The sequence below is a fragment of the Impatiens glandulifera genome, chromosome 8, assembly GCF_907164915.1.
Source record: "Impatiens glandulifera chromosome 8, dImpGla2.1, whole genome shotgun sequence".
Taxonomy (NCBI): Eukaryota; Viridiplantae; Streptophyta; class Magnoliopsida; order Ericales; family Balsaminaceae; genus Impatiens; species Impatiens glandulifera.
This window is the reverse complement of record NC_061869.1, coordinates 2,154,360-2,181,297: the sequence shown is the minus strand read 5'-3', so window position 1 is coordinate 2,181,297 and position 26,938 is coordinate 2,154,360. Positions and strand designations below refer to the sequence as shown.

General features: G+C 32.2%; 5 protein-coding genes across 5 annotated transcripts; 3 read left to right on the top strand and 2 right to left on the bottom strand.

Moving 5' to 3' along the window:
* Positions 1-1,506: 1,506 nt before the first annotated feature.
* LOC124912489 (AFG1-like ATPase) lies at positions 1,507-3,950 on the bottom strand. The gene is made up of 9 exons (XM_047453118.1): positions 3,478-3,950; positions 3,086-3,205; positions 2,769-2,991; positions 2,589-2,681; positions 2,461-2,517; positions 2,180-2,399; positions 2,015-2,103; positions 1,733-1,926; positions 1,507-1,623 (listed from the first exon to the last, which is right to left on the bottom strand). The coding sequence occupies exons 1-9, from the start codon at positions 3,651-3,653 to the stop codon at positions 1,551-1,553; spliced, it is 1,245 nt and encodes a 414-aa protein (XP_047309074.1). The 5' UTR covers positions 3,654-3,950; the 3' UTR covers positions 1,507-1,550.
* Positions 3,951-6,543: 2,593 nt separating this feature from the next.
* Positions 6,544-9,270, bottom strand: LOC124911662 (probable LRR receptor-like serine/threonine-protein kinase At4g30520). The gene is made up of 9 exons (XM_047452171.1): positions 9,115-9,270; positions 8,976-9,047; positions 8,748-8,891; positions 8,596-8,664; positions 8,443-8,502; positions 8,130-8,365; positions 7,692-8,045; positions 7,232-7,611; positions 6,544-7,163 (listed from the first exon to the last, which is right to left on the bottom strand). Exons 1-9 carry the CDS (start codon positions 9,150-9,152, stop codon positions 6,777-6,779), a joined length of 1,740 nt encoding a protein of 579 aa, XP_047308127.1. The 5' UTR covers positions 9,153-9,270; the 3' UTR covers positions 6,544-6,776.
* Positions 9,271-17,716: 8,446 nt separating this feature from the next.
* On the top strand, positions 17,717-20,984 carry LOC124911946 (heptahelical transmembrane protein 2). The gene is made up of 4 exons (XM_047452490.1): positions 17,717-18,080; positions 18,175-18,273; positions 18,369-18,477; positions 20,184-20,984. The coding sequence occupies exons 1-4, from the start codon at positions 17,836-17,838 to the stop codon at positions 20,853-20,855; spliced, it is 1,125 nt and encodes a 374-aa protein (XP_047308446.1). The 5' UTR covers positions 17,717-17,835; the 3' UTR covers positions 20,856-20,984.
* A 90-nt stretch (positions 20,985-21,074) lies between these two features.
* On the top strand, positions 21,075-22,678 carry LOC124911947. Its single transcript, XM_047452491.1, has 5 exons — positions 21,075-21,245; positions 21,320-21,523; positions 21,593-21,766; positions 21,861-21,967; positions 22,040-22,678. Exons 1-5 carry the CDS (start codon positions 21,168-21,170, stop codon positions 22,485-22,487), a joined length of 1,011 nt encoding a protein of 336 aa, XP_047308447.1. The 5' UTR covers positions 21,075-21,167; the 3' UTR covers positions 22,488-22,678.
* Positions 22,679-23,645: 967 nt separating this feature from the next.
* LOC124911259 (pentatricopeptide repeat-containing protein At4g30825, chloroplastic) lies at positions 23,646-26,667 on the top strand. Its single transcript, XM_047451716.1, has one exon. The coding sequence runs from the start codon at positions 23,871-23,873 to the stop codon at positions 26,520-26,522; it is 2,652 nt and encodes an 883-aa protein (XP_047307672.1). The 5' UTR covers positions 23,646-23,870; the 3' UTR covers positions 26,523-26,667.
* The last annotated feature ends 271 nt before the right edge of the window (positions 26,668-26,938 follow it).

Genomic DNA, 26,938 nt, shown 5'->3' with positions numbered 1-26,938 from the left:
TCATGAATTGGAAGTCTATTTTATTAAGTCAAATTTCCTTAGCTAGTTTTATTTGTTGTTTGAAGCGGGTGATTTATGTCCTAAGATCTTATTATATATAAACTCGCTAACTAATTAATTAAACTATATTAATTAATCAAATAATATTTTCGATGAGAGAGAGCCTTGGAATTTGAGATGAGCTAAGTCGCTAAAATATTTAAATACATTTGTGTGTGCTAGCTTAATCACACCCAAAAAACAATTTTTTTATTTAATAAAATAAGTTAAAATTACTATCTAATTTTATTTTATTTTTTTTCAATCTAATTGACTATTTGATAAAATATTTACTTAAATTTTCATTTTATTTTTAAGCTCACCCATAATTTGGTTCATACCCATGTTAACTCCAAATTCTGGATCTATATCAATCAATAGGACTGAATGTCAACTAAGCGTGTATAGCATATTTTTCTCAAAAGTGTTAGTTTTAGAAGACCGGATGTAAATGTTTTTTTTACCAGAGAACTTATTGGATTGTTGAGGCTTGTTTTAAATATGTAGCTACCATTGCTTCAACAGATGTTGGCCTATCGGCTTGGTACCACTCCGACTCTTTCTTCTCTTCCCTAGAGCTTTCGAAGCTCTTTATTTTCATTGGTCTGATCCACCTCATTAAGGCTTTTTTATCAAGGAAGTTAAGTCACTTTCCGGATTATAACATTTACGCATTCGTTCGCTTCTATTGCGGTTCGGAATTCAATATAAATCTGTAGAGTTGTTCATTACGATTCGAAATTCAATATAAATCTGTAGAATTGTTCTGTAGAGTTGTTCATTACGATTCGAAATTCAATATAAATCTGTAGAATTGTTCAATTCACTCTTCTAACGTAAAAGGTGAAACTCTTTATCCTCATTGGTCTGATCCACCTTATTAAGGTTTTTTTATCAAGGAAGTTAAGTCGCTTTCTGGATTATGACATTTACGCATTCGTTCGCTTCTATTGCAATTCGAAATTCAATATAAATCTGTAGAGTTGTTCATTACGATTCGAAATTCAATATAAATCTGTAGAGTTGTTCAATTCACTCTTCTAACGTAAAAGGTGGACCGCCATGAATGCAGAAATGTTTTATTTTTAGGTTAAGAAAATTTATTTTTATGATGATTCACTCATTTAATTTTATGTAAAATCTTAATTTCTCAAATAATATTGTTTAAGATAACTATTGTCTTGTTTTCAAATCATTAAAATGTTTTTCACTTTCAGTATAAAAAACAATAACTACATCTTAATTTTAACTTTTTCATTGATTCACACCATTCTTATTTGATCTCATTGTTAGTGGTGAATTACTACTAATTTCATTATACCTTAGAAGACATTTTAATACAGACATCTAAGATAAGCTACAGCATAAGAGATGGATGATGAAACTATTACCACATTTATCGGATGAATCTTTATTCGGTGATTTCGTTTCTTCGTATATAACACTTTATTTATTTATTTACTTTTTGCAACATAGTACTTTTATATTTTCTGAAATTTGTCATCATCGTGCTAAAGCTGCTTCCTCTCCGATATTAGGACAGCATGTTGATCCAAATACTCTCGGCTGTTCATCTCTGTTAGGCTGGACCAAGTTTAATGTTAATCAAGGAAAACATGCAAATATTTGAATACACATATTCTGCAAACAAAGAAAGGTTCGTGTTTGATCTATTAAACAAAAATGTACTAACCGGCTGATGGTACGTTCTTTCTCAAACGCCAGCTGATTGTCGACACAAAGTTCCAAGTCATCATTCATACTCAATCTAGAACCAATCCCGAAAGCCATTTGTTTGGCATCGATGATTGTTACAATCCTCTCGAAAAGATCATTCGGAATTCCTTCAGCTGTGCACACTAGTCTGGCCTTTCTTTCGTACATCACCTTCGCAATTGAGTACCACCAATAAACAAATTTTTTTAATGTAACGAGTTATCTAAACAAACATGATTCCTCAAAACTACGTACTAACATCGACAAGAAGGACAAACCGGTATGCTGCTGGTCTGTTATGTAGTGCGAAAATTGGAACACCATCCAGAACCAAAGTATGAAAACTCTCTGAAACAAAAAAATGTGTCAGCTTAAGTACTGAAAACATAAAAAAAATTGCATGCTTTCAAGCTTCAAAACTCACTGAAGAGTCCAAAATAGTCGGCTGCACTACGAGGTCTGTCGCATAGATCTTCGAAGCGAAAATATGCACAACCGTTGGCACCAAAAGGAACCTGCAATTTCCTTCCCATAACAACTTCAATCTGTTGCATAGTAGGGGCATGTTTATCAATTAGCTCCTCAAACTTTTGAAATAAAAGTCCTGATAAATCTTTCCCGACGAAGTATAAACCTTGTAGCGCCTGCAGTTTGATCAGTTTCAGAGACGACGTAAAATTTAACAAGAACTATTCAAAACATTACCGAAGTCATTTTCCTGTAGTCCACAGACGAGCCAATTTCGTGAACCACGCATCTTTCCTATATCAAATTAGCAAATTAAGCTTGTGTTTTAGTTAATAAAGGTTGTTTTGAGTTGATAAAGATTATACCTTCAAAGTAGAGATGAATGGTTGAAAAATATCTCTGTTTAATCCACCTTTATAGAGATTATCTGGAGCTCTGTTTGAAGTAGCAACAAGGATCTATAAATTCATACAGTTTCGACTTTTGAGGATTAGGAGATGAAACAACAACACAAAGCGTAATGCAATGAATCATTCCCCACTCACCACACCGTTGCTAAATAAATGTTTATACAGGCGGTTTAATATATACGCATCACCAATATTAGTCACCATGAACTCGTCGAGGCACAAGAGAATAGATTCGTTGGAGATTTCGCGAGCAACTTCTTCAAGAGGATCTTCCACACCATTGTGCTTATGCAGGCGGCTATGAACATTCAACATGAAATCGTGAAAATGGATTCGTTTCTTCCTCCAATTGATTGGCCTGAAATCCTACCTCGAAAAATAGTTTAGTTTCTTTTTCTTCAAAATCTTTTCAAATTGGCTTGAATCTTGATACATATATCTGTCAAACTTACAGTTGATCAAAAAATAAGTCCATTAGCATTGTTTTCCCTGTTCCCACACCGCCATAGAGATATAATCCCCTCACCGGTGAATATGAATAATGTGGGAAAAATCGAGACAGCCACCTATTCCTACACGAAAAAAGGCACTAAATAATGAAGAACAACAAAGGAATGAATCAACCAAAACCAAGTAAGAAACCTTCCAGCCTTTAATGATGAAGAAATAGGGTCTAAATGGCAAGCATTAGACGATTCAACAAGCTCATCATACACTCTTTGAAGTTCTCTTAATGTACTTAACTACAAATTATCAAACCACAACAGCTAATAAGGAAAACATCAATTTCTACGAAATCAATGAATGCAATTACTGATCATCATCATCATCATCATGAACTTACTTGACAAGCATCACCATCCGTGAGTTTTCCAGCAGCAATTCTATTTTCATACTCAAGAAATGGCCCTGTTTTCTTTCCATCTTTATCAATAGTATACAGAGTTCTTGATACAACATTGGGGAATCCATAGTTAGAAAATTTAAGGGTGGACCCAGAATTTGTAAAGGCCAAATCATATAGAAATGTTGACCTAAATTGTCTAGCGGCTCGAACTAATGATCTCATAATCGATTAATAATACACAGATAAATCTTGTATATATGTAAATACGTGAATAGAAGAAAAGATAAATGGAAAATGATGGTATTTGACGAAGGAACTGTACGTAGAAGATGAGAAAGAACCCTAGAAATGTAAACTGTGGAGTTTGTCCTGTATCGTGTAGTTATAGAATTAGGGAAATTGACACGGAAAAACGATAGGAGACTTTGAAAGATTCTAAATTTCTCATTCTTTAAGATCATGGAGTCAGTCTGAATCAATTCAGCCATTTTGGAAGAGATCAAGTTTATGATTTGGTGAGGTTTCTTCCTTATTCTTAAGAACAATGTGACTTGGCGCCACGTCATTGTGGATATTTTGATTGTGATTGGTGATTTCCTCCACGTCATTGTGTGCAAATTTTGTACTTGGTATTTATGCTAAAAAAAAAAATTAAAGAAAAATAATAATACAAAATTCAAACTAAATTATATTTTATTAATAATTGAATCATTAAACGAGAGATTAAGTATTTATCAGTTCGGTTTTCGAGTTTTTGGTTCGGATTCTTCGAGTTTTTATTTTTTTAAATAAATTCGAAAATCGAACCGATTTAATTAAATTCGAATTCAGTTTATTTGAATTCGATCGGATATTCGGTTCAGACCAAATATTAAAATCACATACCCATAAGATGAAAGATTTTTTTTTAAAAGAGTTAATGAAATAAATAAATTATTAGATCTTATCTACTTAAATTATATAAAAAAATATATATAAATCATGCAAACTAAGCTTAGTGACTCACTGCAAATATTCAACGATTAAAGGGCGAAAGTAAAATAGTGTTGACGACGACAATATATGACGGTGGTGATATTAGTATTGAAATATCTAGATAGGATTATGAATTTACTGAATTATTGGGCTGGATATTAGGGATTTAACAGGGACTTGTGATAATTTAATATATAAAAAATGAATTCGGTTTTCGGTTTAGTTTTCGAGTTAAAATCTAAACTCGAAAACAAACCGAAAATCGTATTTGAATTCGAATCGGTTTAGAATTCGATTCGAAAACTGAAAGTGTAATTCGAATTCAGTTTATTTGAATTCGGTGAATTCGAATTCGATCGAATATTCGGTTCAGACCAAATATTGAACACTTTTAAGTTCAACCCTAATTCTTTAGTTAGTTTGTTGTCATTTGTCATGGAGTAATTGAAATAAAAATTAGACTTACTTCAAATAAAACATTAATAATTGTGAGAACGAAAACCTAATTCTCGAGTGTGAATGGGTTTGTCCTCGGTGAAAACCGTGGTTCGGTCACTTTTAATGACTGGTGGAGACCGGGAGAATGCAAAAATAAGCTAATGGTATAATTTCTTTCTTTCACACTTGATTTCTAAATAAATCACTCATACATTATTTACCAAACACTTACCGTTCAGAGTCGGTCCTAAGATAAGCCCAGCAAGCCCTCACATGTTAGAGTAGCTCATTCCTTATAGCAACTCATTTAATAAAACATACAAGATATTTAGAAATATTTATGATTTTTTAAACATAAAATATTGTAACTTAGTGATTCAATATATAAACTTAAATTTTTTTTGGATATGAGTTTAAATCTCACCAAAAACAATTTTTTTATCAATATTTTCAACTAGATAACTTTTTTTTCTACCGGGGCTAGGGTAGCCCAAAATTCGAGACCGGGTCTACAAACATTATGGATACTTGGATGCAAAAACGTAATTATCAAAAGCATATCCTTCACTTAACCACCAAGACATCACATCGCCATAACAAGTTGCACGGCCGTTACAATCACAAACAACCAAATAACCGCGCCTCAAAATAATGAAAATACTGACGGTAAAGACATTTTCTGCTTTAGTAACATCAAAATTCAACAAAACAACGAACAATTCGTTTGAGTTTATTTTGAGTTTCATATATTATATATGTACTTGTCTTTCATTGTGATGTAAATGTAAGAACAAAAATTTGATCAATTATGTTATAGGAGATTATTGTGCTGCCATTGGTGGTGGTTATTGTTAGTTTAATTAGTTGTGTTTATTGTATTTAATTTGGTTTTTGCAGCCATCAAAAGTAAAAGTGAGTGACATTTCCTTCATAGGTTTCAGAGGGACAACAATGTCGGAAGTGGCAATAAATCTGAACTGCAATGTTTTGACACCATGTGAGAACATTAAATTAGAGGGCATTAATGTTATGTCTTCTTCTAGGAAGATACCGAGTGCAAGTTATTTTAATGCCTATGGAACATCCTATCCTTCAAATGTTTGGGCATGTCTTTGTTTAAAACGGAAGTCGTCACCCTTGTTATTTTTAATATCCATGTATAAGGAAAATGATGGAAGTCGTTTAAGTACAACAACACGACATAATAATGACATTAGAAAAAAAATTTTAAATTGTTTTATAGCTACTTCATGAATTAGTTTAAGACATGTTTACTTCTCCCTTGGAACTGTTTTCAAAACGCATTGAAAATGTTAAAAATAAATTTGAAAACTAATTCAGATTAATATTTCAAATGATGATACATTTTTATAGGGTTTTAAATGAAAAGGAAGAAACGCATGATCCTGCAAAAGGAGTAAAAAAAACTGAAAAAGAGATATTGACCCCCACTTGCCTGCTCCAACATTTTACTCTCCTTTTCATCCTTAGTAGATGGATATGATGATGGTCCACAGTCAAATTACAAGACCATCTGCAGCATATTGTCACTTTCAGTGTGGTAAAAACTTCCTCTTTACCCAACAACAAACCCTATCACACTATGGGTCAAAAGACTCGAACCGATAATCATAAGTTATTGCGTTTTACTATAAAGTTTACCACTTAGTTGCGAGTGATTGAGTAATAACATTGAATGTTTTAAAAAAAAACAATACACCCTACATATATGATTAATTACATATAACATATTACTACATTAATTAGAGAGTAGACCACCTTAGAAAATATTTTGATGAACAAATTACAAACTTGAAGAATTTCAAAAAATTCCCTTCCCAATTCCCTTCCTTTGGGGTACTTATCATATGTATGTAATCTATCTATCTTGGACCAGAGAGTTCCATGGCATAGTGTGCATAATGATCACCATCCATCAAACCAAAAGAACTCGAATCCTCGTAATCATTTGTTTCTTGTTTAACCGTCGTGGTAACATACGAATGAACTTGTATATCATTGTCTATCATAAACAAGTCACGACTAGAATAATGTTTATGATGTGCCAACGCCCATTTCTCGGCTAGCCCATCGTCCCCTTCTAGCATCCGAACAATCTCCGACATCTTTGGACGGTTGGCCGCTAAATATTGAGTGCATAAAAGAGCCACTTGCAACATTTCTACAACTTCTATACTATCATATTTACTTCCCAACTCTTTATCCATCAATAATTCCAATCCCTTCTTTTCTTCCACAATTTTCCTTACCTGAAATAAATCAAATTTAATTTTGTTACATCAAATATTTTAGTTCAATTCAACAACTAACTACTTACCCAATCAAGAATAGCTCCCTTTTGATTAATTGTCTTTCCAAATTCCAATGCTCTCATTCCGGTTATAAGCTCCAACAAAAGTATACCAAATCCAAACACGTCGGTTTTCTCAGACGATTGTCCTGTCGATAGATATTCAGGCGCGATATGCCCCACAGTACCACGAACCGCAGTCGTGACATGCGAATCTTCATGGTTTAGTAGCTTGACAAGTCCAAAATCCCCAACAACAGCTTCATAAATCTCATCCAACAGAATATTGGCTGCCTTCACATCTCTATGGATAATCTTCGGATCACATTGTTCGTGTAGATACACAAGTCCTCTCGCAACTCCTATCGCTATTCTCTTTCTCGTGTTCCAATCTATCGTCGGTTTTTCTGTCATCAAATTCATACAAGTTTCACTTTGATTTCTTTATTTTATTTGTCAAACAACCTATAACAAATTACAAACTAACCTCTCAGCCTATAAGCAACACTTCCATTAGACATGTAAGGATAGACAAGCAGCCTCTCGTTAGTGGTAGCGCAGTAACCTATTAACATGAGCAAATTCCTGTGAACAGCGAGGCTAATCATCTCTAACTCTGTCCGGAATTGAGATTCTCCGGCTGTCCCAATAACATCCTTCAAACGTTTAACAGCCACCATTGTTCCATCGACTAACTTTCCTTTGTACACGTTTCCAAACCCCCCTGTTCCTAATATGTTCTTCGAACTGAAATTGTCTGTCGCAGTTTGAAGCTCTCTGAATGAGAACATTCTCAGATTGCATATACTTAAACTTATTATTTCCCCTTCTTCTTGTATGTCTGTTTCCAAAAACAAAAAACAAACATAAGATATCTTATTCAAACATTAAATTTGGAAAGAAATCATATGATCAATAGACTAACCAGTCATATTTAAGATACTCTGTTTCCCCTTCCTGTTTCTCATCCAAATAAACCAAGCAAATACAAGAAGGATGATAGAAACTAGAGTTATACTGATCCCAAGTGCAAGACCCAACTTGATCAATTTGGGTTTTCCTTTAGAAACAGACATTGGGATTGCTGGTGATGATGATGATGATGAATTAGAGCACCCTGGTTCATCTTCTTGTTTACAAATGAGTGGATTACCCACCAAACTGGTAAATTTGACATGACCAAAATCAAAAAAACTACAGTTGACAGAAAAGAGATAAGATTATAAACCAACACATACTTGAATGTTCTGGCTGGAAATTTAGGTACTGGCCCACTGAGATTGTTGAAAGACAGGTCCCTAAATAATGAAGGGCATTTTGACAAATTGAAAACTTGTTTTTTTTTTAATTTAAAAAAAGGGCAATGAGAACTATTCAAGATCATTACTCACAAGAAATCAAGTTGAGGGTCTTTAGATAAAGACAGAGGAATAGGACCAGACAAGTTATTGTTGTTCAGCCTTCTACCAAAAAAAAACAAAATTTATACAAAGAGTCAAATAGAGAACCAGACCAATCAATATCATTATAAGAAAGTACATACAGGTATTCAAGACCCTTCATCAGAACCAAAGACTCAGGCACGTGACCGGAGAATCGATTGTTAGACAGATCCAATGACTGCAGATTCGGTATATACCCCAGCTCCGGCGGAATTCCGCCGGAGATATTATTGCTCTGCAGTAACCTGCAAAACCAAAAACAAAAAAAAAGGGTATTTTACACAAGAGAGAAATCAAACATAATGAAGAAGAAGATTATGATTTCTTACAGTTGTTTAAGATTAGTAAGATTTGCAATCCTTCCTGATAAAGTTCCTGACAATCCTTGGCTTGGAGCTCCTCTATAACAAAGAAAGAACTTTTATAGTTTGTTTAAAAATGATAATCAAACTATGATTGATTACTTACAGAACAGTGACAAGATTGTCAAGGGAACAAGTGATCATAGCCCAACTACAAGGATCAACAGAGTTTTCATCCCAGTTGTTTAAAGATCCATGAGGATCATTAAAAGACCTTCTGATTGCTATAAGAGCATCAACTACAATGGGGAAACGATATTTCAAAAAAGACAGAAGAGACAAACAAGAACAGTGTATGTTATGTACTTACCTTCATGATTTCGAGGCTCATATGAGAAGGAAGGAATTGAAAAGGCCATGAGGATAATTGAGAAAACGATGAACTGGGTATGGATGAACATGATCATGATCAGTGAATTCAGTTATTGAAACAAGCAATGGGGGGAAGAAGGAAGAATGGGAGAGGGAAAGAAGAAGGAGACGAACGAATCAGATTGTCAGTGAGGAGTGGGAAAGCGCAGAATTTGAGAGTGATATTATGCGCATGCTATGTTCCGTTTGACTAAAATGCGCTTATATGTTTTAAATTATGGTTTTATTTAAGGAAAGAAAGAAAAGGAGACATCTGAGGATGAGAAGGAACGGTCCATTTTAATGGTTTCTATTTTGAGAGATGACTTGTTATGGTTGCTATGTGTCTTAATTCTTACTTGTTTGGGATTATTTATAAAAAAAAATTATATGGAATAGGAAATATTGACAAGAAAATTGAAGGAATAATGTGTCATTTCTTAAATAGATTAAAATTTTGAAAATTCTCTCGGTTATTAAATTTTTAATTTTTCACCTCCCTATTGAGGAACGGATCTAAGTAGGGACTCGGGCGCAACAAAAAAAAATATATATTTTACGGTACAAATGTGAAATCACCCCTAATTTCTTAAATTTTTTAATTTAATAAATTATTTGTTTTTCTCAAAAAAAATTAAAAAAAAGACAAAATTTATATTTATACACTCTTATTTTATCTATAATTTTATCGTTATTTTTGTAAGGCCGTCCCAAATTTTTTTCAAGCTCACCCAACTCGGATTCATGAATCTGTTTTTATTCATATCATTTCTCTATTTAAAAATAAAGATTTGTGATAATTTTGAGAATGAGAATTTGTTTGGTAAAAAAAACTTAAAATATATTAATATATAATGATAAAATAAAATAAAATATATGTTTAGTATTTTAGTTGATGAGGTGAGTAAGGTAATAAACTAGAATATTGAAATAATGTTTGATTATGTTAAATTTTTTAAATAAATTTTTTTTAAATACCTCTTTACTCTATTATTTCACTTTGTTGGGAACCATTTCTTTCACTTTATCTGAAATGGATGCCCTTTTTTTCTTTTTCTTTCTCTTTATGAAGTGAAAAGGAAAAATATCAGATAATGCAGCTAGTTAATTTTGTACCAAAGAAAAATGGATTATTGATGGACCATATTGCCACACCATGCAGCTATTATTACAAGTGGCCCAAACTAGTTTTCTTCATTACAATAATATTAGAGGAGAGAAAACAGCTAGCTAGTTGTATTGTTTATGTTCTTTCTTCAATTCAAAGGAAACACAATTTTAGAGTCTTGTTTAAGAAAGCATAGGTATGAGTTTTTCATTCTCAATAAAAACGTTTAAGTTGAAATATCATCATGACTTTCGGTATTGGTTCGTGCTAGGTTCCTAAAACAAATTTAAAATATATATTTGTATATTAAATTTGATACTCAACCCATTAAGATAGTTCATTAACTGAAGTGATTTTTAAAATACTAGAGTTTAAGATTCAATTATCACTTAAAATACTTTAAATTGAAGTTGATATCATCAATAAGGTTTAAAAAATATATTAAGATTGATACCCAAAATTAGTCATTGTTTGGTGCGAACATACTAATGATTTCTATTTTTTATATGTAAATTTTATGTAAATTATAATTTAACAGTGTTTGAAACCGTTAAGACAAAGCATTATTTTGTAGAATTTTAACTATAAATAATTTCAAATTATTAGGTTTGAAAGAAGATGTCCAAAATTTCAAATAGGCCTAATCAGATGACCTAATAAGAATTCCTAATTTACAAGCTTTTATTAAGAACATTAATGAAGAGATAAGGATAAATGGTCCATGTAAGGATAAATGGTCCTTATTTAAATTCTAAACATATATTGATTATGAAAATACAAAAAGAAAACATTAATTTACCAATAAAAATAATGCTTAGAAACATTATTATTAATTTTAAGGGTGAGAAAATAAATTAAAACAACAATTTTGTTAAACAAACTTAAACTATCAAGAGAAATGCACAATATGAAAAAGGGATATTTTTTTCTATATTGATAGGGATATCTACCATAAGTTGATTAAATATCAATTTTTTACATTTTTTTAGACACTTTGTAATCTGTACTTGTTAAACTGGTTTGTTATTGATTATTGGTGTGTTAAATATTTAAACAGATGATTTGAACTAAATAAATTTAATTTAATTGAAATATATAATAAAAAAAAAAATATTCCAAAGAACCTTTTCAAGCTTAAAATATGATTGGACAATATCTAACATTCCCACATAATATTCTAGTAAGATTGGAAGAAATGGCGTGTAAAACCATTAGGACTCCTAGGGTCTTAATTTGATTGGCTTAAAATTAAAGACATTTCTTTTTTAATATTTCAAATGCAATATTGGGAATCATTAATTAGCATAAATAATTAAGTTGAAGAATATATATATATAAGTTGACAATTTTTTGGGTGCCCACTTCTCTACATAAATATATATAAATAATGTTTTGGAGGATTATCTTATTTAGGAAAATGTCTATGTGGATATGATTTGAAAAACATTTAAGAATAATTGTGGGAAAATCACAAAGCCGAATCTTTGTTGGGCCTTTTTGTTTTTTGGTGGAGGAGATAATGTTATTATTATTTTTTAAATATAATATATTTATATTAATGAGGAAAGAAAGATGGACACAAAGTCAGAAAGAATAATTGGCCTTTTGTAACCTAAAATAATAAAGAACAAAATAAAAAGAAAGAATCTGCATCATAAGAAAAAGTAAAAAGTAGAGTAAAGCAAATGCTTTCATTTTTTTAAAATGAAAGTTTATTATATCAGAGAAAATTAGTGCCATAAGTTCAGAATTTTAAATGCTTTAATTATGTTAGTTTTACACCTCACTTTTAGATATATATTAATCTTTGATTCTTTTTAATAAATAACTCTCTTAGTGGTAGAACATGTAGATTTTTGATTGGCGATGGCTCTTCGATTAGTTTTTGGAATGACGTATGGTGTAGTGTCAAAAGTTTTTCCTCATCGTACCCGACCCTTGCCTCGATTGCTATATGTAGAGATGCTACAGTCAAAAATATGTTTGACGCGAGTTCTAATGGTTTTACAATGAGAATCAGATATATGAGAAGACTAAATGTTGAAGAGTTAGTTTCACATGATAAAGTATTGAACTTGGTGGGGGCGTAAAGAGGTGAATCATTCTTTGTGTGATATTTTGTGTTGGCAAGATATTGATAATTTTAAAGTTAGTCATTGTTACTCTTTAATTGAGGAGAATGTTTCTTACAATCTCATATGGGAGAAGTTGTGGGACTCCAAGTTCTCATTGAAAATCTCATTCTTTAGATTTTAGATGGAGTGTCATGCATGGAGGGATTTTGACAGATGATAAATGTATGAAAAAAGTTGTATTATGGAAAGTCATTGAGAATGTGTCATAAAGAGATAGAGTCGACGCCTCACTTTCTCTTACACTATGATGGAGTGATTGCGATTTGGAGCTTATATATTATGGAACATGATTGGTATTCAGTGGGTTATGCCGGAATCCATCGTTAGTTGTTGGGAAGTGTGGATAGAGACGGTGAGTTTAGTTGGTCTGAGTCGTTAGGCCCCTATCCCGATTATCTTCTGGTGGACCATTTGGCTTGAAAGAAACCGTAGAACGTTCAGTGATCATTATCGACTAATGCGTTTAATTCATACTTCTATTATTATGACAATCGGGAAGTTTCATTGGGTAATCAGTTGAGGCAGTTGGAAAATTTATTGATGTTCTTGAAGATCTCTGTGCTCGTTAAAATTTGTTTTTTTGTTTGATCACGGTGAACTATTTAGTGTTATACTTTTTTTAAAATGTTTTTTATCAATTTTTTAATGCTTTTACTTTAAAACGATTCTCATTTATATCCTTTTGCCTGAACCATTTTCTATTATTCTCTTTCCCTCCAAACCTTCCTAGTCGAGCTTCCACCGCCCCTAAAGTGATGGGAGCACATCCGTAACTCAACGAAAGGACTTACGGGCACTCATTTCATAGATACTCCTTCTTTTCTTAAGCCAAAGTTGGGGCATCTAATAGAAGAAAAAAAATAATCCTACTATAGTTAACTCATTAATAATAGTTTAAAAAATTGTATTTAACTGACACACTCAATTGATTGATGTAATTTACCTAAATTAACATTTATTTATAGTAAGCATTGGTTAAATAAAATATATTTTACATCATTTGAGATTTTACCTACTACAAACTCCATAAATAAGTTTAAGTGATTCTTAAATGGTATTATTTATTTATAAGACCTTATGTCTCCAACATTCCGATAAAAAAATTATATTCAAGCATTTGAATCAAAGAATAGGGTATTAAAATGGGCTATAGTTTTAGAAAATTTAAACTTCTGGGTTTACCGTGTAGTCCAGCATATTCTTAAAGACAAGGCCCAATTACATGACAAAGCCCTACTAAAACACTATATATAAAAATAAAATAAAAAAACTTATAAAAAAACAGTACTATATTTTCTAAATAATAATCTTTTCGGATGGTTCATAATTTTCCAAGTATATTTCAAGATGGGTCCAATTCTTTCTTTTTTTTTCTAGAATTTTGGGAAAACTATATTATTATTATTCTTCTAATTTTATATAAAATTAATACTCTTCTAAATTGAATTAGATAATTTTAATTTCTCAAATATTACACTTGATTTCTTAAATATAATTATTTCAGTTTGCAAAATTATTTACTATTTATTTAATAACCATAAAATTGGAATTTGATTGTATAAACATTTAATTAAATAGTTGGGAATTAAAACTGAAGTAAAATTTCAAACTAATTAATTTATCATTATTAATTTTACATTTTTTAGTTTGAAATTGTAATTTTAATATATTTTTTAAACAAAAATATCTTGTTATTTGATAATTACAACACGGTTAATATGTTAAACCAATAATTTTTTAGTTTAAAAAGTTAAAATAGTGAACTAATATTTTTTTTATAATTTAGTGAATTAAACTAATATATATATATATATATATATATATATATATATATATATATATAATTTAAAATTTAACATATCAAATTTATATTTTGTTTTTTTAGAATTTAGGAATTTAATAGGCCCTGAACCAATATATTTTTCTTTGAATTTATTAAACTAATATGTCAAAACTATATTTTTTCTTTTAAACATAAATTTTTAAAAATTTAAATCTCATCTATACAAACATGTGAATTATTAATTTCTAATGAAAACTAACTAGTCATGAATGATTTGCATGCCAATTATATTGCCTTTTTAGGGTTCATGACTTGATACCAAGAAAATCAAGAAAAAATATTTACACATGTAAAAGAAATACAATACAAAATGATACCAACAAATAGAAAATCGCCGCCCCATTGCGGCGGCGGTGGCCGGCAGTCGTCGCTTCCGAGCCAGATCCAACGCAATCCAATGTACCCACCCGCGGTAAGTTCTGATTAATCGGCGGCGACAAGATAAGTAAAGCTCCGGCCCCATAGATTGAATAATCAAGAATGTTCTTGGTACCATGAACAGTAACAGCAGCATTATGAAAAAGATCCGGCCGGACGATTTGTGAATCGTCAACGGTGAAATTAGAGACGGAATTGTTGGTAACAAGAATGGAATTTGACGGGAGAAGGGTCGGAAGCCTTGCATGTAATCCAAGACGGCGGAGATCGGAAAAAGAGAGCGGCGGACCGGGAATTATATGGTATGGGATTAAGAATGGATCGAATCTAGCTGGGAGATGTGCCATGGCTGCGTTGCTTGGTATGAAGATGGTTGCAGATGGTACAGGGAGAGCTAGGGATATGAGTAATGGAGTTGCGGCTACGGCGGCGGAGAGTAGCATTCCCATTTGACTGAAATCGCCGGAGCTTATTAAGGCTTCTATTACGTCGTTAATGAATTGTGGACGATCTGGCCATGTTGTTGGTCGCGGTTGAATGTATGGTGTTGAATTATGACTTGTTCTTGATTGCTGCGGCGGCGGCGGCGGCGGTGGTGGGGGAAACGACGAGGTGGTGGGCGGCGGTGGAGGAGTTGAATTATGAATGGACATGGAGGGTAGCGGCGGTGGGGGCGGCGGCGGAGGCCGGAAGTATGAAGTTGAATTGGAATGAGGTGGTGGGGGCGGTGGCGGTGGCAGGAAGTTTTGGGTTTTGTAATGACTGGAATTGGAGTGCGGTGGCCGGAAGTTATGAATGGAATTGGAGTGCGGTGGCGGTGGCGGTGGGGATAGCGGCGGCGGGCGGGAGAAGACGGTAATGGAAAAGGAAAACAGGATTAGTGTGAGGAAATGAAGAAGATGACTTTCTTGAAGAATAAAGAATGTGTGATTTGCCATGATTGGACGAAATGGAACTCAATTTCTTGATTTATTTGAATCAATGAACTAACTCCTCCTGTACTTGTTACTAATAAACATTTTCAAATAATCTCTTTTATCATTTTCAACTGCTAAGTATTATAAATAATAATACAAATTATTGTTATCGATCGTTGTCATCCGATTTGTATTATTTATGATAATATTGTTACGTTTTAACTCATCGTTTTTCTAAAGTATATACGAGTCTGCTAATCTATTTAGTAACGTTTTTTATTTTTTATTTTTATTTTGTTATTTTAATATACATGATTATTTAAATTTATCAGAACAAATGTGTAATCCCATTATTTTTTTCATAAAAGTTGCTTCAACAATTAATTAGTTTAATTTGACCTCACTTTGATTTTGTTTTCTAAAGATTTTTTTAAAAAATAATTCATATGATTTTTTTATTAAACCAACTTGAAAGGTTTGTTCATCTCCCTTAACAACTAACTATTTTGGTCTCCTCTTTGCAGACTCATTGTTACATCATAAGATATATTATTTTAAATAATTTAAATTAGAGTTATATTAATTATAGGGATTTCACCCTTTAAAACAAAATGAGTCGATTAACTTACAATTTGGTTGAATAACAAAATTTGTATATTTTAATAATAAAAGTTTAAATTGGTGTAGAATATTATTTAAAAATAATACTCCACTTATTAAATGTATAGATTTGATTATAAAACACTGAGTGTCATTTTTTATTAAATGATCTATATAATAGAAAAATAGAAGTTGAAACAAAATGATAAAAATTTAAAAAAGAGAAAAAAAATGAGTTTTATCATTTTTCTAAGACAGGTATTTCATCTCTTTTTCTTCTCCATATTCTATTTTTTCTAAGATTAACTATTAAAGTATGAAGGAAATGTTTTTTTTTATTGAAAATAAATATTATTTTTTAAAAAAAATATTTGATGCACCGTAATAAAACAACAATCAAGAAGAGAATGATAAGAACAATAAGAGAATGATAAATAAATAAAAAAAAATTGTTAGGGAACGTGATATATAGTAGGGGTTCGAGGATCTGTGACGAAGATACACTCTCCAAACCAAGATTAACCCGTCATTATTTTTATTGTGTCCTAGTTAAATTATGTTCACAAATAGTTAATTTATTATTATTATTATTGATATTACCTTGTGAGTTATATTCAAATTTAAGTTTAGAAGAAGAAAAAAAAGTAAATAAAAAAACAATAATTGTTTGGTCATCAAACAAAGTGAAGTAGTATTTAATATTACCACAAATATAGAAATTGGGCAATTCTAACCGAATATCAAACATCAAATAATTAGTAAGTATGAGCATATAAGTATATAACCCCTTCAAACTATTTAATATGCATAATATTTTTTGCAATCAACATTTATTTTCTATTTACTATGATCTTAAATTTAAATGTTCTGTCACGAGAATTAAACGTGAAAGATTGTTCTTTTATGTAAGTTAGGTGAAGATGGTTTAACTTTGAGCTAACTAATTAGATATATTTTCTTAAATACAGAAATTAGTTTTATTCTTTAAGTTAACTAGATTAAGACGATTTTACTTAACTAACTAATTAAGTATATTTTGCTAAATATGTAGATTAGTTATCTATTAAGTGTTTACCATGTTTTCTATCACAAACTTAATAATATATAAATGAATAGACAATTATTGATAGAAAATTGTATAAAAAAAAATGATATAATAATTCCGAAAAAGGAAATTTCCTTTACATATAAGCTTGTAAGAAAATATTCAATTTCATTTATAAATATTCAAATTCCGATCTATAGTGAACGGAAACAAAGAGAGAGAGAGAGAGAGAGAGAGAGAGAGAGAGAGAGAGAGAGAGAGAGAGAGAGAGAGAGAGAGAGAGAGAGAGAGAGAGAGAGAGAGAGAGAGAGAGAGAGAGAGAGAGAGAGAGAGAGAGAGAGAGAGAGAGAGAGATCGGCGGGAGTTTCGGACTAGGCTCGCCGGAGAAGAAAGCAGAAATTCCGGCTGAAATCACGGCCGAAGGAAACAGAAGTGGTTTCCAGGCAGTAAATGAAAAGGAGAGAACGAATGAGCGAGAAGAGTCTCTTCAACGTGGAAGAGAGAAAATGTCGAGGCGATACGGTTATTGGCCGGAGAGACGAGAAAATGAAGCGACGATTGGTCAGCTACGACGCTTTGCCGGATTATTTAAAGGATAATGAGTTCATTCTCGATCATTACAGATGTGAATGGCCGCTTAAGGATACGATTCTCAGCGTGTTTTCTTGGCACAACGAGACTCTCAACATCTGGACGTAAGTACGTTATAATTAATCTTCAGTTCTTCATCACCGATTTTGATTTATTTGAAATTTTGGAAATCCGTGTTCTGTTTCTGCTCTGTTGTAGGCATTTAGGAGGATTTATGATATTTCTAGCGCTTACGGTGATGAGTTCGACGGGAAAAACAATGTCTTATTACGAGATGGCTCGTTACAGTCTATCTAGGTAAAATTACATGAATTATTTTCACGTTCTTCGATTCTGTGATGAAAATTTGTTATTCCGATTGTGGAAAAAGATGAATTAAAGTCTCTGTACAGATTGGCGATTCCAGTACCACCGACGTCGGATGCAAGTTTTACGATGAACAGAAGGATTGGAAACGCTAATCTTACGGATTCTTCTTCATCATCGTCGTCGTCCTTTCAGGTGAACTTTTTTTCTTCTTCATTGCGTGTTTTCTAAAGTTATTCAGTTACAAACCGAAAGTGTCATGCAATTAGTTAAAAGTGTGGGACCCATTTCAAGCGTGAATTAGATGCTTGGATGCATGTGCTGTTATTCTCGCTAACCGTTTTTAGTGGAAATCTGTTTTCTGTAAACTGAATTAGTAACTATAATTACAATCTATTTCAGAATTATACTATTATTATAATATTAATAGGACAAATTTAGGATTTAAAAGTTAGTATAATAGGTTTTATAATTTTTTAAAATTAGATAAGTAAAATAATGAATAAAATTAATTTTTTTTATAAAATTAAGGACCATATCATTATTTTACCGTATAAAATAATAAAAATAAATATATTACAGCTAATGCTAAAATTTCCTTGAGTACGGGGACTCAGATGTTTTAGTAGATAAAGACAGCAATTGGAATAGGTTGCGGTACAGCAGATCCGACCCTATTTACCTGAGTCCAAAACTTATAACTCAGTTGAGATCGTCTGCTATCGATTATTTTTTGTTTTTCTGTTCTCTCTCACAAATCGATATAACACGATCTCTAATTCCTATAACCGGGTTATTTATACTGTATTACCAAATTTTCTTATAGTTTAAAAAGTAAATATATATATAATCTAGGCATCTTTGTAAAGTGATGGGTTTCCGTGACAATAAGTAATTATTAGAACTCACTATTCTAGAAAAGAAACAAAAAAGAGAATGAAATTAATAGAAACAATAATAATTTTTTCGATGGTTCCAACATGAACATTATTGTGCAAATGAAAGTAGACATCTATCTTTCCTTTTTCGCTTTCATATTATTTGATGCATCATGAAAAATCATATAAGTTTTAATTTTTAATGATAACCAAATATATAATATCATTTGGATTGAAGAAGGTGATGATTGCTTAAATAATTGATTGTTTCATTATCATTCAAATGCCTAAATACACTTAGGGCTTGTTTGATGTGTTTTTATTTTTATTTTTTCAAAATTTTATCCTAAAACTCAACCATCATTTTATCTAAAATTTTTTATTATTTATTAATTATTTAATCACTCTTTTTATATATTTAAATATCAAATTTACTCAAAATATTAACTCTAAAAAAGAGAGAAAATTAAAATATTTATAAAATATTTTAATAATTTAACCCAAAAAAGTAGTTTTTAAAAATATTTATCAAATAAGTTTTTTTAGGAAAAAAAATACTGGAAAAAAACATCTTCTTACTAAAATAATTGTTATTCTTTACCACTTTTGACATTAGTTTAAACATATAAAAATTGTATAAAAATTTTATTTTATTAACAAAATTAGTATAAGATTATGTTACATAAACTTTTTTTTTTTTACCATATATACCAAATTATAAACTTAAACTTCACAATACTCTAATATGCAACTATAAATATTTTTTCGTAGATAGTTTTAATTTGAATACTCGAATTCAACTGATTTCATGCATTAAATTTATTACATATAAGTGACTACTCAAACTCAACATCAATTCTTACTCTACCACATAAATTTTTACGCTTTCATGCATTATGTTACCTGAGTGATTTCATGTAACACTTAAGTTTTCACTCATTATATTAGATGCCACATTACATCTTTATAAGCATTACAAATACACTATAAGTTATAACTTGGCTGCGTTTTTGTTTAACACAGACAAACATAGGAGATTCATCGGTGTTGAATATGAAGGGATACGATTACATGATTCTATCAATATCAGAATGGCCATGGTTCATCTTCCTTGGAGGTGCAATGTCCTGTTTAATCTGCAGTTCATTATCCCATCTTTTCGCATGCCATTCAAAACAATTCAACTTCTTCTTCTGGCGCCTAGACTACGTCGGCATCTCCATAATGATAATCTGTTCATTCTTCGCCCCAATCCACTACGCCTTCTCCTGCAATCCCCAAGCCCGTCTCTTCTACCTTTCCTCCATCACCCTCTTAGGAATCCTAGCCATTATAACTCTCCTCGCACCCGTCTTTTCATCTCCCAAATTCCGTTCTTTCCGAGCATCCCTCTTCCTAACCATGGGATTCTCCGGCGTCATTCCGGCCGCCCATGCAATCTTCCTATTCTGGCGCCACCCCCAGATTCTAGCCGCACTCACATACGAACTTCTAATGGGTCTCTGTTACGGCGTCGGGGCTGCGTTTTATGTCACAAGATTCCCCGAAAGATGGAAACCAGGTTTATTCGATATTGCCGGTCATAGCCATCAGATATTTCACCTTCTTGTTGTCGCAGGAGCGCTCGCTCATTGCGCCGCCACTCTCATTATAATGGACTGGCGGCGCGGATTAACCGCTTGCAACGGTCTTTGATTAATATTTATTTTTTTATAAAATAAAAAATAAATAAAAAGGTGGTATCAATTGTAGTGGTGGTGATGGTTTGTTTGTAATCAGAATCTTGCAATAATAATAATAATAATATTATTTAGATTACAGGAATTGTATGATGGGTATTTTATTTGGTAAATCTGAATATATTAAACTCATTTTTATAGAATATAGTAAGACTATAATGAATAATCTGTTTTTTATGGAGTGAATTTAAATTTACTGCATTTGAAAGTCAATTATATTTAGGAGCAGAATCCCCCCTTCAAAAGATTATTGGAAAACACAGATTTTATGGATAATTTCAGGGGAGCTGAAGATGGTCCAGTTAACAAACGATTCAAGTACTGTTCTTCAATGAATTCAGACAAGGTTAGAATTTTATTTATTTACCTGCTTGATTTGTCTGGTTTAATTACATATAGTCTTAGTTTTCACCTTCACAGATCGACATACTGGATGAACCTAAAGCATTGGGATTGCGACTGAGGAAGAGTTCTTCATTGTTGGATTTGATACAAAGGAGGCTTTCTCAAGGAAATGTTGATAATGGCACACCAATTCAAAACCAGAAGAAGAAGAAGAAGTACAATGGAAGTGTCAAGGCCTCCAATTTCCCTGCTTTCCTACTAAGAATTGGCAACTGGGAGGTAATGATTTAGATTTTGATGAAAATTAAAACCCTGATTTGGTTCTAATTTATATATATTTGGTTTCAGTATGTTTCAAGATTGGAAAGTGATTTAGTTGTTAAATACTACTTTTCGAAACGAAAACTTGTCTGGGAGATTCTTGATGGTGGTTTCAAGAGTAAGATAGAGATTTCTTGGTCGGATATACTGTCTTTGAATGTTCACTGCCCTGAAACTGGACCTGGATCCTTGTCTCTTGTGGTAAACATTAACATTCACTGTCTGTTGTTATTACTTTAGTTTTTTTGAAAATGGTTCTTTGTGCAATGATACTATGAAATGGAATGAATTGTAGATAGCTAGGAAACCGCTTTTCTACAAGGAGACAAATCTAGAGCCTAAAAGGCATACAATATGGAAGTTAACAGAGGATTTTACACATGGACAAGCGAGTTCTCACAGGTAAACTTTGTAAAAAACGAATCTTTGATTTGTATTCATTTTTGCTGAGATACAAAATGTGGATTTTTGTAGGCAACATTTTCTGCAGTGTTCTCAAGGAGTAATAAACAAACATGTTGAGTTTTTTAACTTTCTGAGAGAAAAGTCTAATGTTATAACAGACTCGCTGTTATTTGAAAGTCCAGAGGGATCTTCTAGCTCCGGATCATCATCATTATCATTATCATCATCATCTTCACTTAAGATTGACGGGCAACATGAAAAAGAAGATGAGTTTGTTAATGAAGTTTCGGATTTGGGAATGAATCAAGATGAAGGTATGATCTCGGAGGCTGAGAAAAAAGATGAATTTAAGACTATTTTGAACAACTTTACAGAAATCTTGATGAATGACACACCAACATTGACAGACCATGTTGATGAGAAGACCCTTATGTCAAGGATCAATTCATTTTGTAGTCTATTGTATGACTCATTCGACCACAATTCTTCAATATATTCAACAAGAATCTCAAACTGAATTCTTGTTTTATATATGTGAAGATAATGATGTTGGTGATGACTATTTTAGCAGCAGGGGATGGAAGTTGAGAATTAGTTTTCCTTGAGGCTTAGAGGATCATGGTTCTGTTTTTGAATAATTTCCTTCTTCTTAGTTAAAATTGGATAAATTTAAACTTTTTCTTACAATTTTGTTTATTAAACAGAGAAAGTTAGCACAATCTTAGTTAAATTCACTTGGAATTATCTTATTAGGGAATCAAACCTATGATATTGTATCTTAATCACTAACTTTTATCATTTTACTATTAGGTGTTTAAGTTATTTTTTTACAAAGATTGATAAAATTAAATAATGTTAAAGATTCAATTTTAAGTTAGATATATAATAAAAATGAGGAGAGTAGTTAAAGTTATATTACAGTATTTTTTATTTTCTTTTAAAAAATATTAACTTTTATTATAAAAAACGCAAAACGTGTTTAAACGTTACCAAATGGAAGAAAAACAATAAAAAATAATTTTAAATGCTAATAAGATTGAAATTTTTTATCTCGTACAAGTCCATCTTTTTCGGATTGAGGTGAACGCGTATAACATAAATCATTTAAGACGCTCGTATTCATAACTTTTTCTTTCAAAATTTATTTTATTTTTTTCATTTCAGATTATCCACCACATGATATGACGAAGGAAATTGATTTTCAGTTTCGCAATTTTGTTACTAGAATACAATTCAATTCATTTGACCCAAAAGTTAAAATTATATTATTGGATTCATATCATTATGAATTATACGAATCGAACTATTATAATCATTAAAGGTTTGACGGTTTATTTTCAACCAGATAATTCGGGAAAGAGGCTCATAGCTCAATAATGATTCCTAACATAATTTTCAGTTGTTTGAGGGGAACATGTCGTAATTCACGCTCCCATCCCGAAAATTGATAAACATAAATTAGGGATAAATTAGGGTGTAAACAAAATCGAAAAAAAAATAAAAAAGAATCGAATCTATATAAAACCGACCAAAACAATGAAATAAAAACCGACGAAACATTATAAATCGACTCAACCGAGTTTTGAACCGTTTATAAACTTGTTCAATAAATAATCGAAAAAATTGGATTCTTTTTGTACAGGTGCTTGAAGTGGAATAACGGTTATTGTAGTCCACTGCTTCAGTCTCCATTATCCTCCTCCTACATACAACATTGTGTAATCTCTCTCGATTCATAATTTTCATCTTCTTCTTCTTCAATTTTAGCATTCTTTAATGATCTTTGATCAATATTCATCCTTCCGCCGACACCAGTTCTACTGATTGCGGCGATGTGGAACTTCAACTTCGCGGAATTTCTTCAGCCTTGTGCAATAAGGTAGCTGAATTTATCATACTCATGGCATCTTTCAATTTCTCGATTACTTTGGATTCATTTGAATACAGAAAGCTTAATCTCATAGATACTGCTGCTTTTCAGCTCTCCGATCCCTGTTCCATTTCTGTATTTTCCAAACCTATCTGTAAATTGAACCGTATTAGGGTTTCTCGGTTGGATCTCGAGGTGTCTTCTGATTCACCTCAATTCAGCCGAGATGGATCAACTATTTGTATCAATGAAGATGATAGCATTGATATCGATAAGAAAAGGCATCCTAGAGTTAGAAGAAGTCCGAAAAATGGAATTACAGCCTATAAGAAGAAGAATGATATTGCTTCCATTGTTGAGAACGGGGAGAATTTGAGCGTTGAGCGATGTAATACAGTCTTGAAACAGATGGAAAGGTCTGTAGAAGACGACGATAAATCTCTAGAATTTATCAATTGGATGAGAAGAAATGGAAAGTTGAGACAAAACACAAATGCTTACAATCTAGCCTTTCGTATACTAGGCAGGAAACGCGATTGGGATGCTGCTGAAAAGTTATTAGACGAGATGGTTAACGTTTCAGGTTGTGAACTCAATTATCAGGTATTCAATACACTTATTTACCCTTGTTTTAAGCATTCGATTTCAGCTGTAGCTTCAAAATGGTTTGTTATGATGTTGGATAAAGGGATAAAACCTAATGAAGCTACATTTGGTATGCTGATGAGCATTTATCAGAAATGTCGAAATCTTAATGAAGCGGAATTCACCTTTGTGAAAATGAGGGTATTGGGAATCAGATGTGAATCTGCTTATTCGTCGATGATTACCATTTATACGCGTTTAGGTTTGTATGAGAAAACAGAGGAAACTATTAGAGTTCTTAAAATGGACAGGATTGCTTTGAATAAGGAGAATTGGTTGGTTTTGTTGAATGCTTATTGTCAACAAGGCAAAATGGAAGAAGCTGAGATGGTTTTGAATTCAATGCAAGAATCTGGATTTCCTCCTAATATCATTGCGTACAATACTCTCATAACTGGTTACGGGAAAAAATCAAACATGATTGAAGCACGACGAGTTTTCAACAATCTGAGAGATCTCGGATTAGAACCAGATGAAACCACTTACAGATCCATGATAGAAGGTTGGGGAAGAACAGACAATTATAAAGAAGCTTTATTTCACTACCAGCAGCTTAAAGCTGCAGGCTTTAAGCCCAATTCCTCAAATTTGTATACAATGATTCAATTACAAGTGAAATACGCAGACGAAGATTCTGTCGCATCGACTCTCAACGATATGGTGAAGATTGGATGTCAATACGCTTCTATTCTTGGGATTCTCTTACAGGCATACGAGAAAGCAGAAAGATTTGACAGATTTCCATTGATTGTACGAGGTTCTTTTTACGATCATGTTTTGACTAATCAAACTTCGTGTTCTAGCGTCGTCATGGCTTATGTCAAACATGGTTTGGTCGATCACGCGTTAAAAATTCTTCACGAAAGAAAGTGGAAGGATAAAACTTTTCAGGATAATTTATACCATCTGTTGATATGTTCTTGTAAGGACTCAGGTTTCTTTGAGGAAGCTGTGCAGATATACAACGAAATGCCGAAAGACGATGACAAGCCGAACCTGCATATCGTGGGCACGATGATCGATATTTATACGATTGTGAAGAAATTCAAGGAAGGAGAGAATTTATATTCGAAGCTGAAATCCTCTGGAATAGCTCTGGACATGATCGCATTCAGTATCGTTGTGAGAATGTACATTAAGGCCGGTCTGCTTAAAGAAGCCTGTTCAGTACTCGAAACGATGGAGAAACAAAAACCGAGTATAGTTCCCGACGTTTATCTTCTTCGAGATATGCTTCGAACTTATCAGCAACTAGGATTGCAGACAAAGTTAGAGAATCTGTACTACAAAATCTTGAAAGTTCGAACTTCATGGGATCAGGAAATGTACAACTGCGTTATAAACTGCTGTTCTCGCGCCTTACCCGTTGACGAGCTGTCGACAATTTTCGACGAAATGATTCAGAACGGGTTTATCCCGAATAGCACTACTTTCAACGTTATTCTGAACACTTATTGCAAAGCGAAGCTTTTTGCTAAGGCTAGGAAGGTGTTCTTTTTAGCGAAAAGAAGAGGAATGGTTGATGTGATATCATATAATACAATGATCGCTGCTTATGGAAGAAGCAAGTATTTAAAGAACATGTCTTCGACAGTTAAGAAGATGGAATTCGACGGTTTCAGTGTTTCGCTGGAAGCGTATAACTGTATGCTTGATGCGTATGGGAAAGAAGATCAGATGGAGGATTTCAAGAGCGTTTTGGAGAAGTTGAGGAGTCGTGGAGCTGATGTATATAGTTATAACATTATGATGAACATATATGGTGAAAAGAAATGGATTGAAGAAGTTGGCGATGTTTTGAATGAATTGAAAGAGTCTGGAATGAGAATGGATGTTTGTAGCTATAATACGTTGATAAAAGCTTATGGAATCGCAGGAAAGGTTGAAGATGCGGTTGGGATTGTGAAGGAAATGCGAGAACAGGGGATTGAACCGGATCGAATAACTTATGTTAATTTGATTACTGCGTTGAGGAATAACGATGAGATTCTCGAAGCTGTTAAATGGTCGTTGTGGATGAAACAAATGGGATTCTGAAAACTTATCGAGTTTATCTATGAAAGGATTCGATATCTTTGTGTTTGTATATTTTTACTGAAATTTGATTACTAAAGAAATAGTTGCATTTCATGAGCATGACATTATCCTAAATTAAGTCAGTAATTGAAGGAGTTTTATAATATCCACTTGTTTGGTTTCTTTTTGACAAAATAAAATAAAATGTCTTACTGTGGTTAATATATTGACTTATAATACATATTATTATTAGTCAAAATGGGAGAAAATACAGATTATGAACACGGTTGACTAATGAATTAGTCAAGCCATTATTTCATCCTTATACATTGTATACCCTACAAAGCATACCCTACAAAGCACATGAATAATCAGATAAGTAAACAATGTCTTCTCGAAAATTTATTTTATTTCCACCAAAGATTTTTTTCAAACGA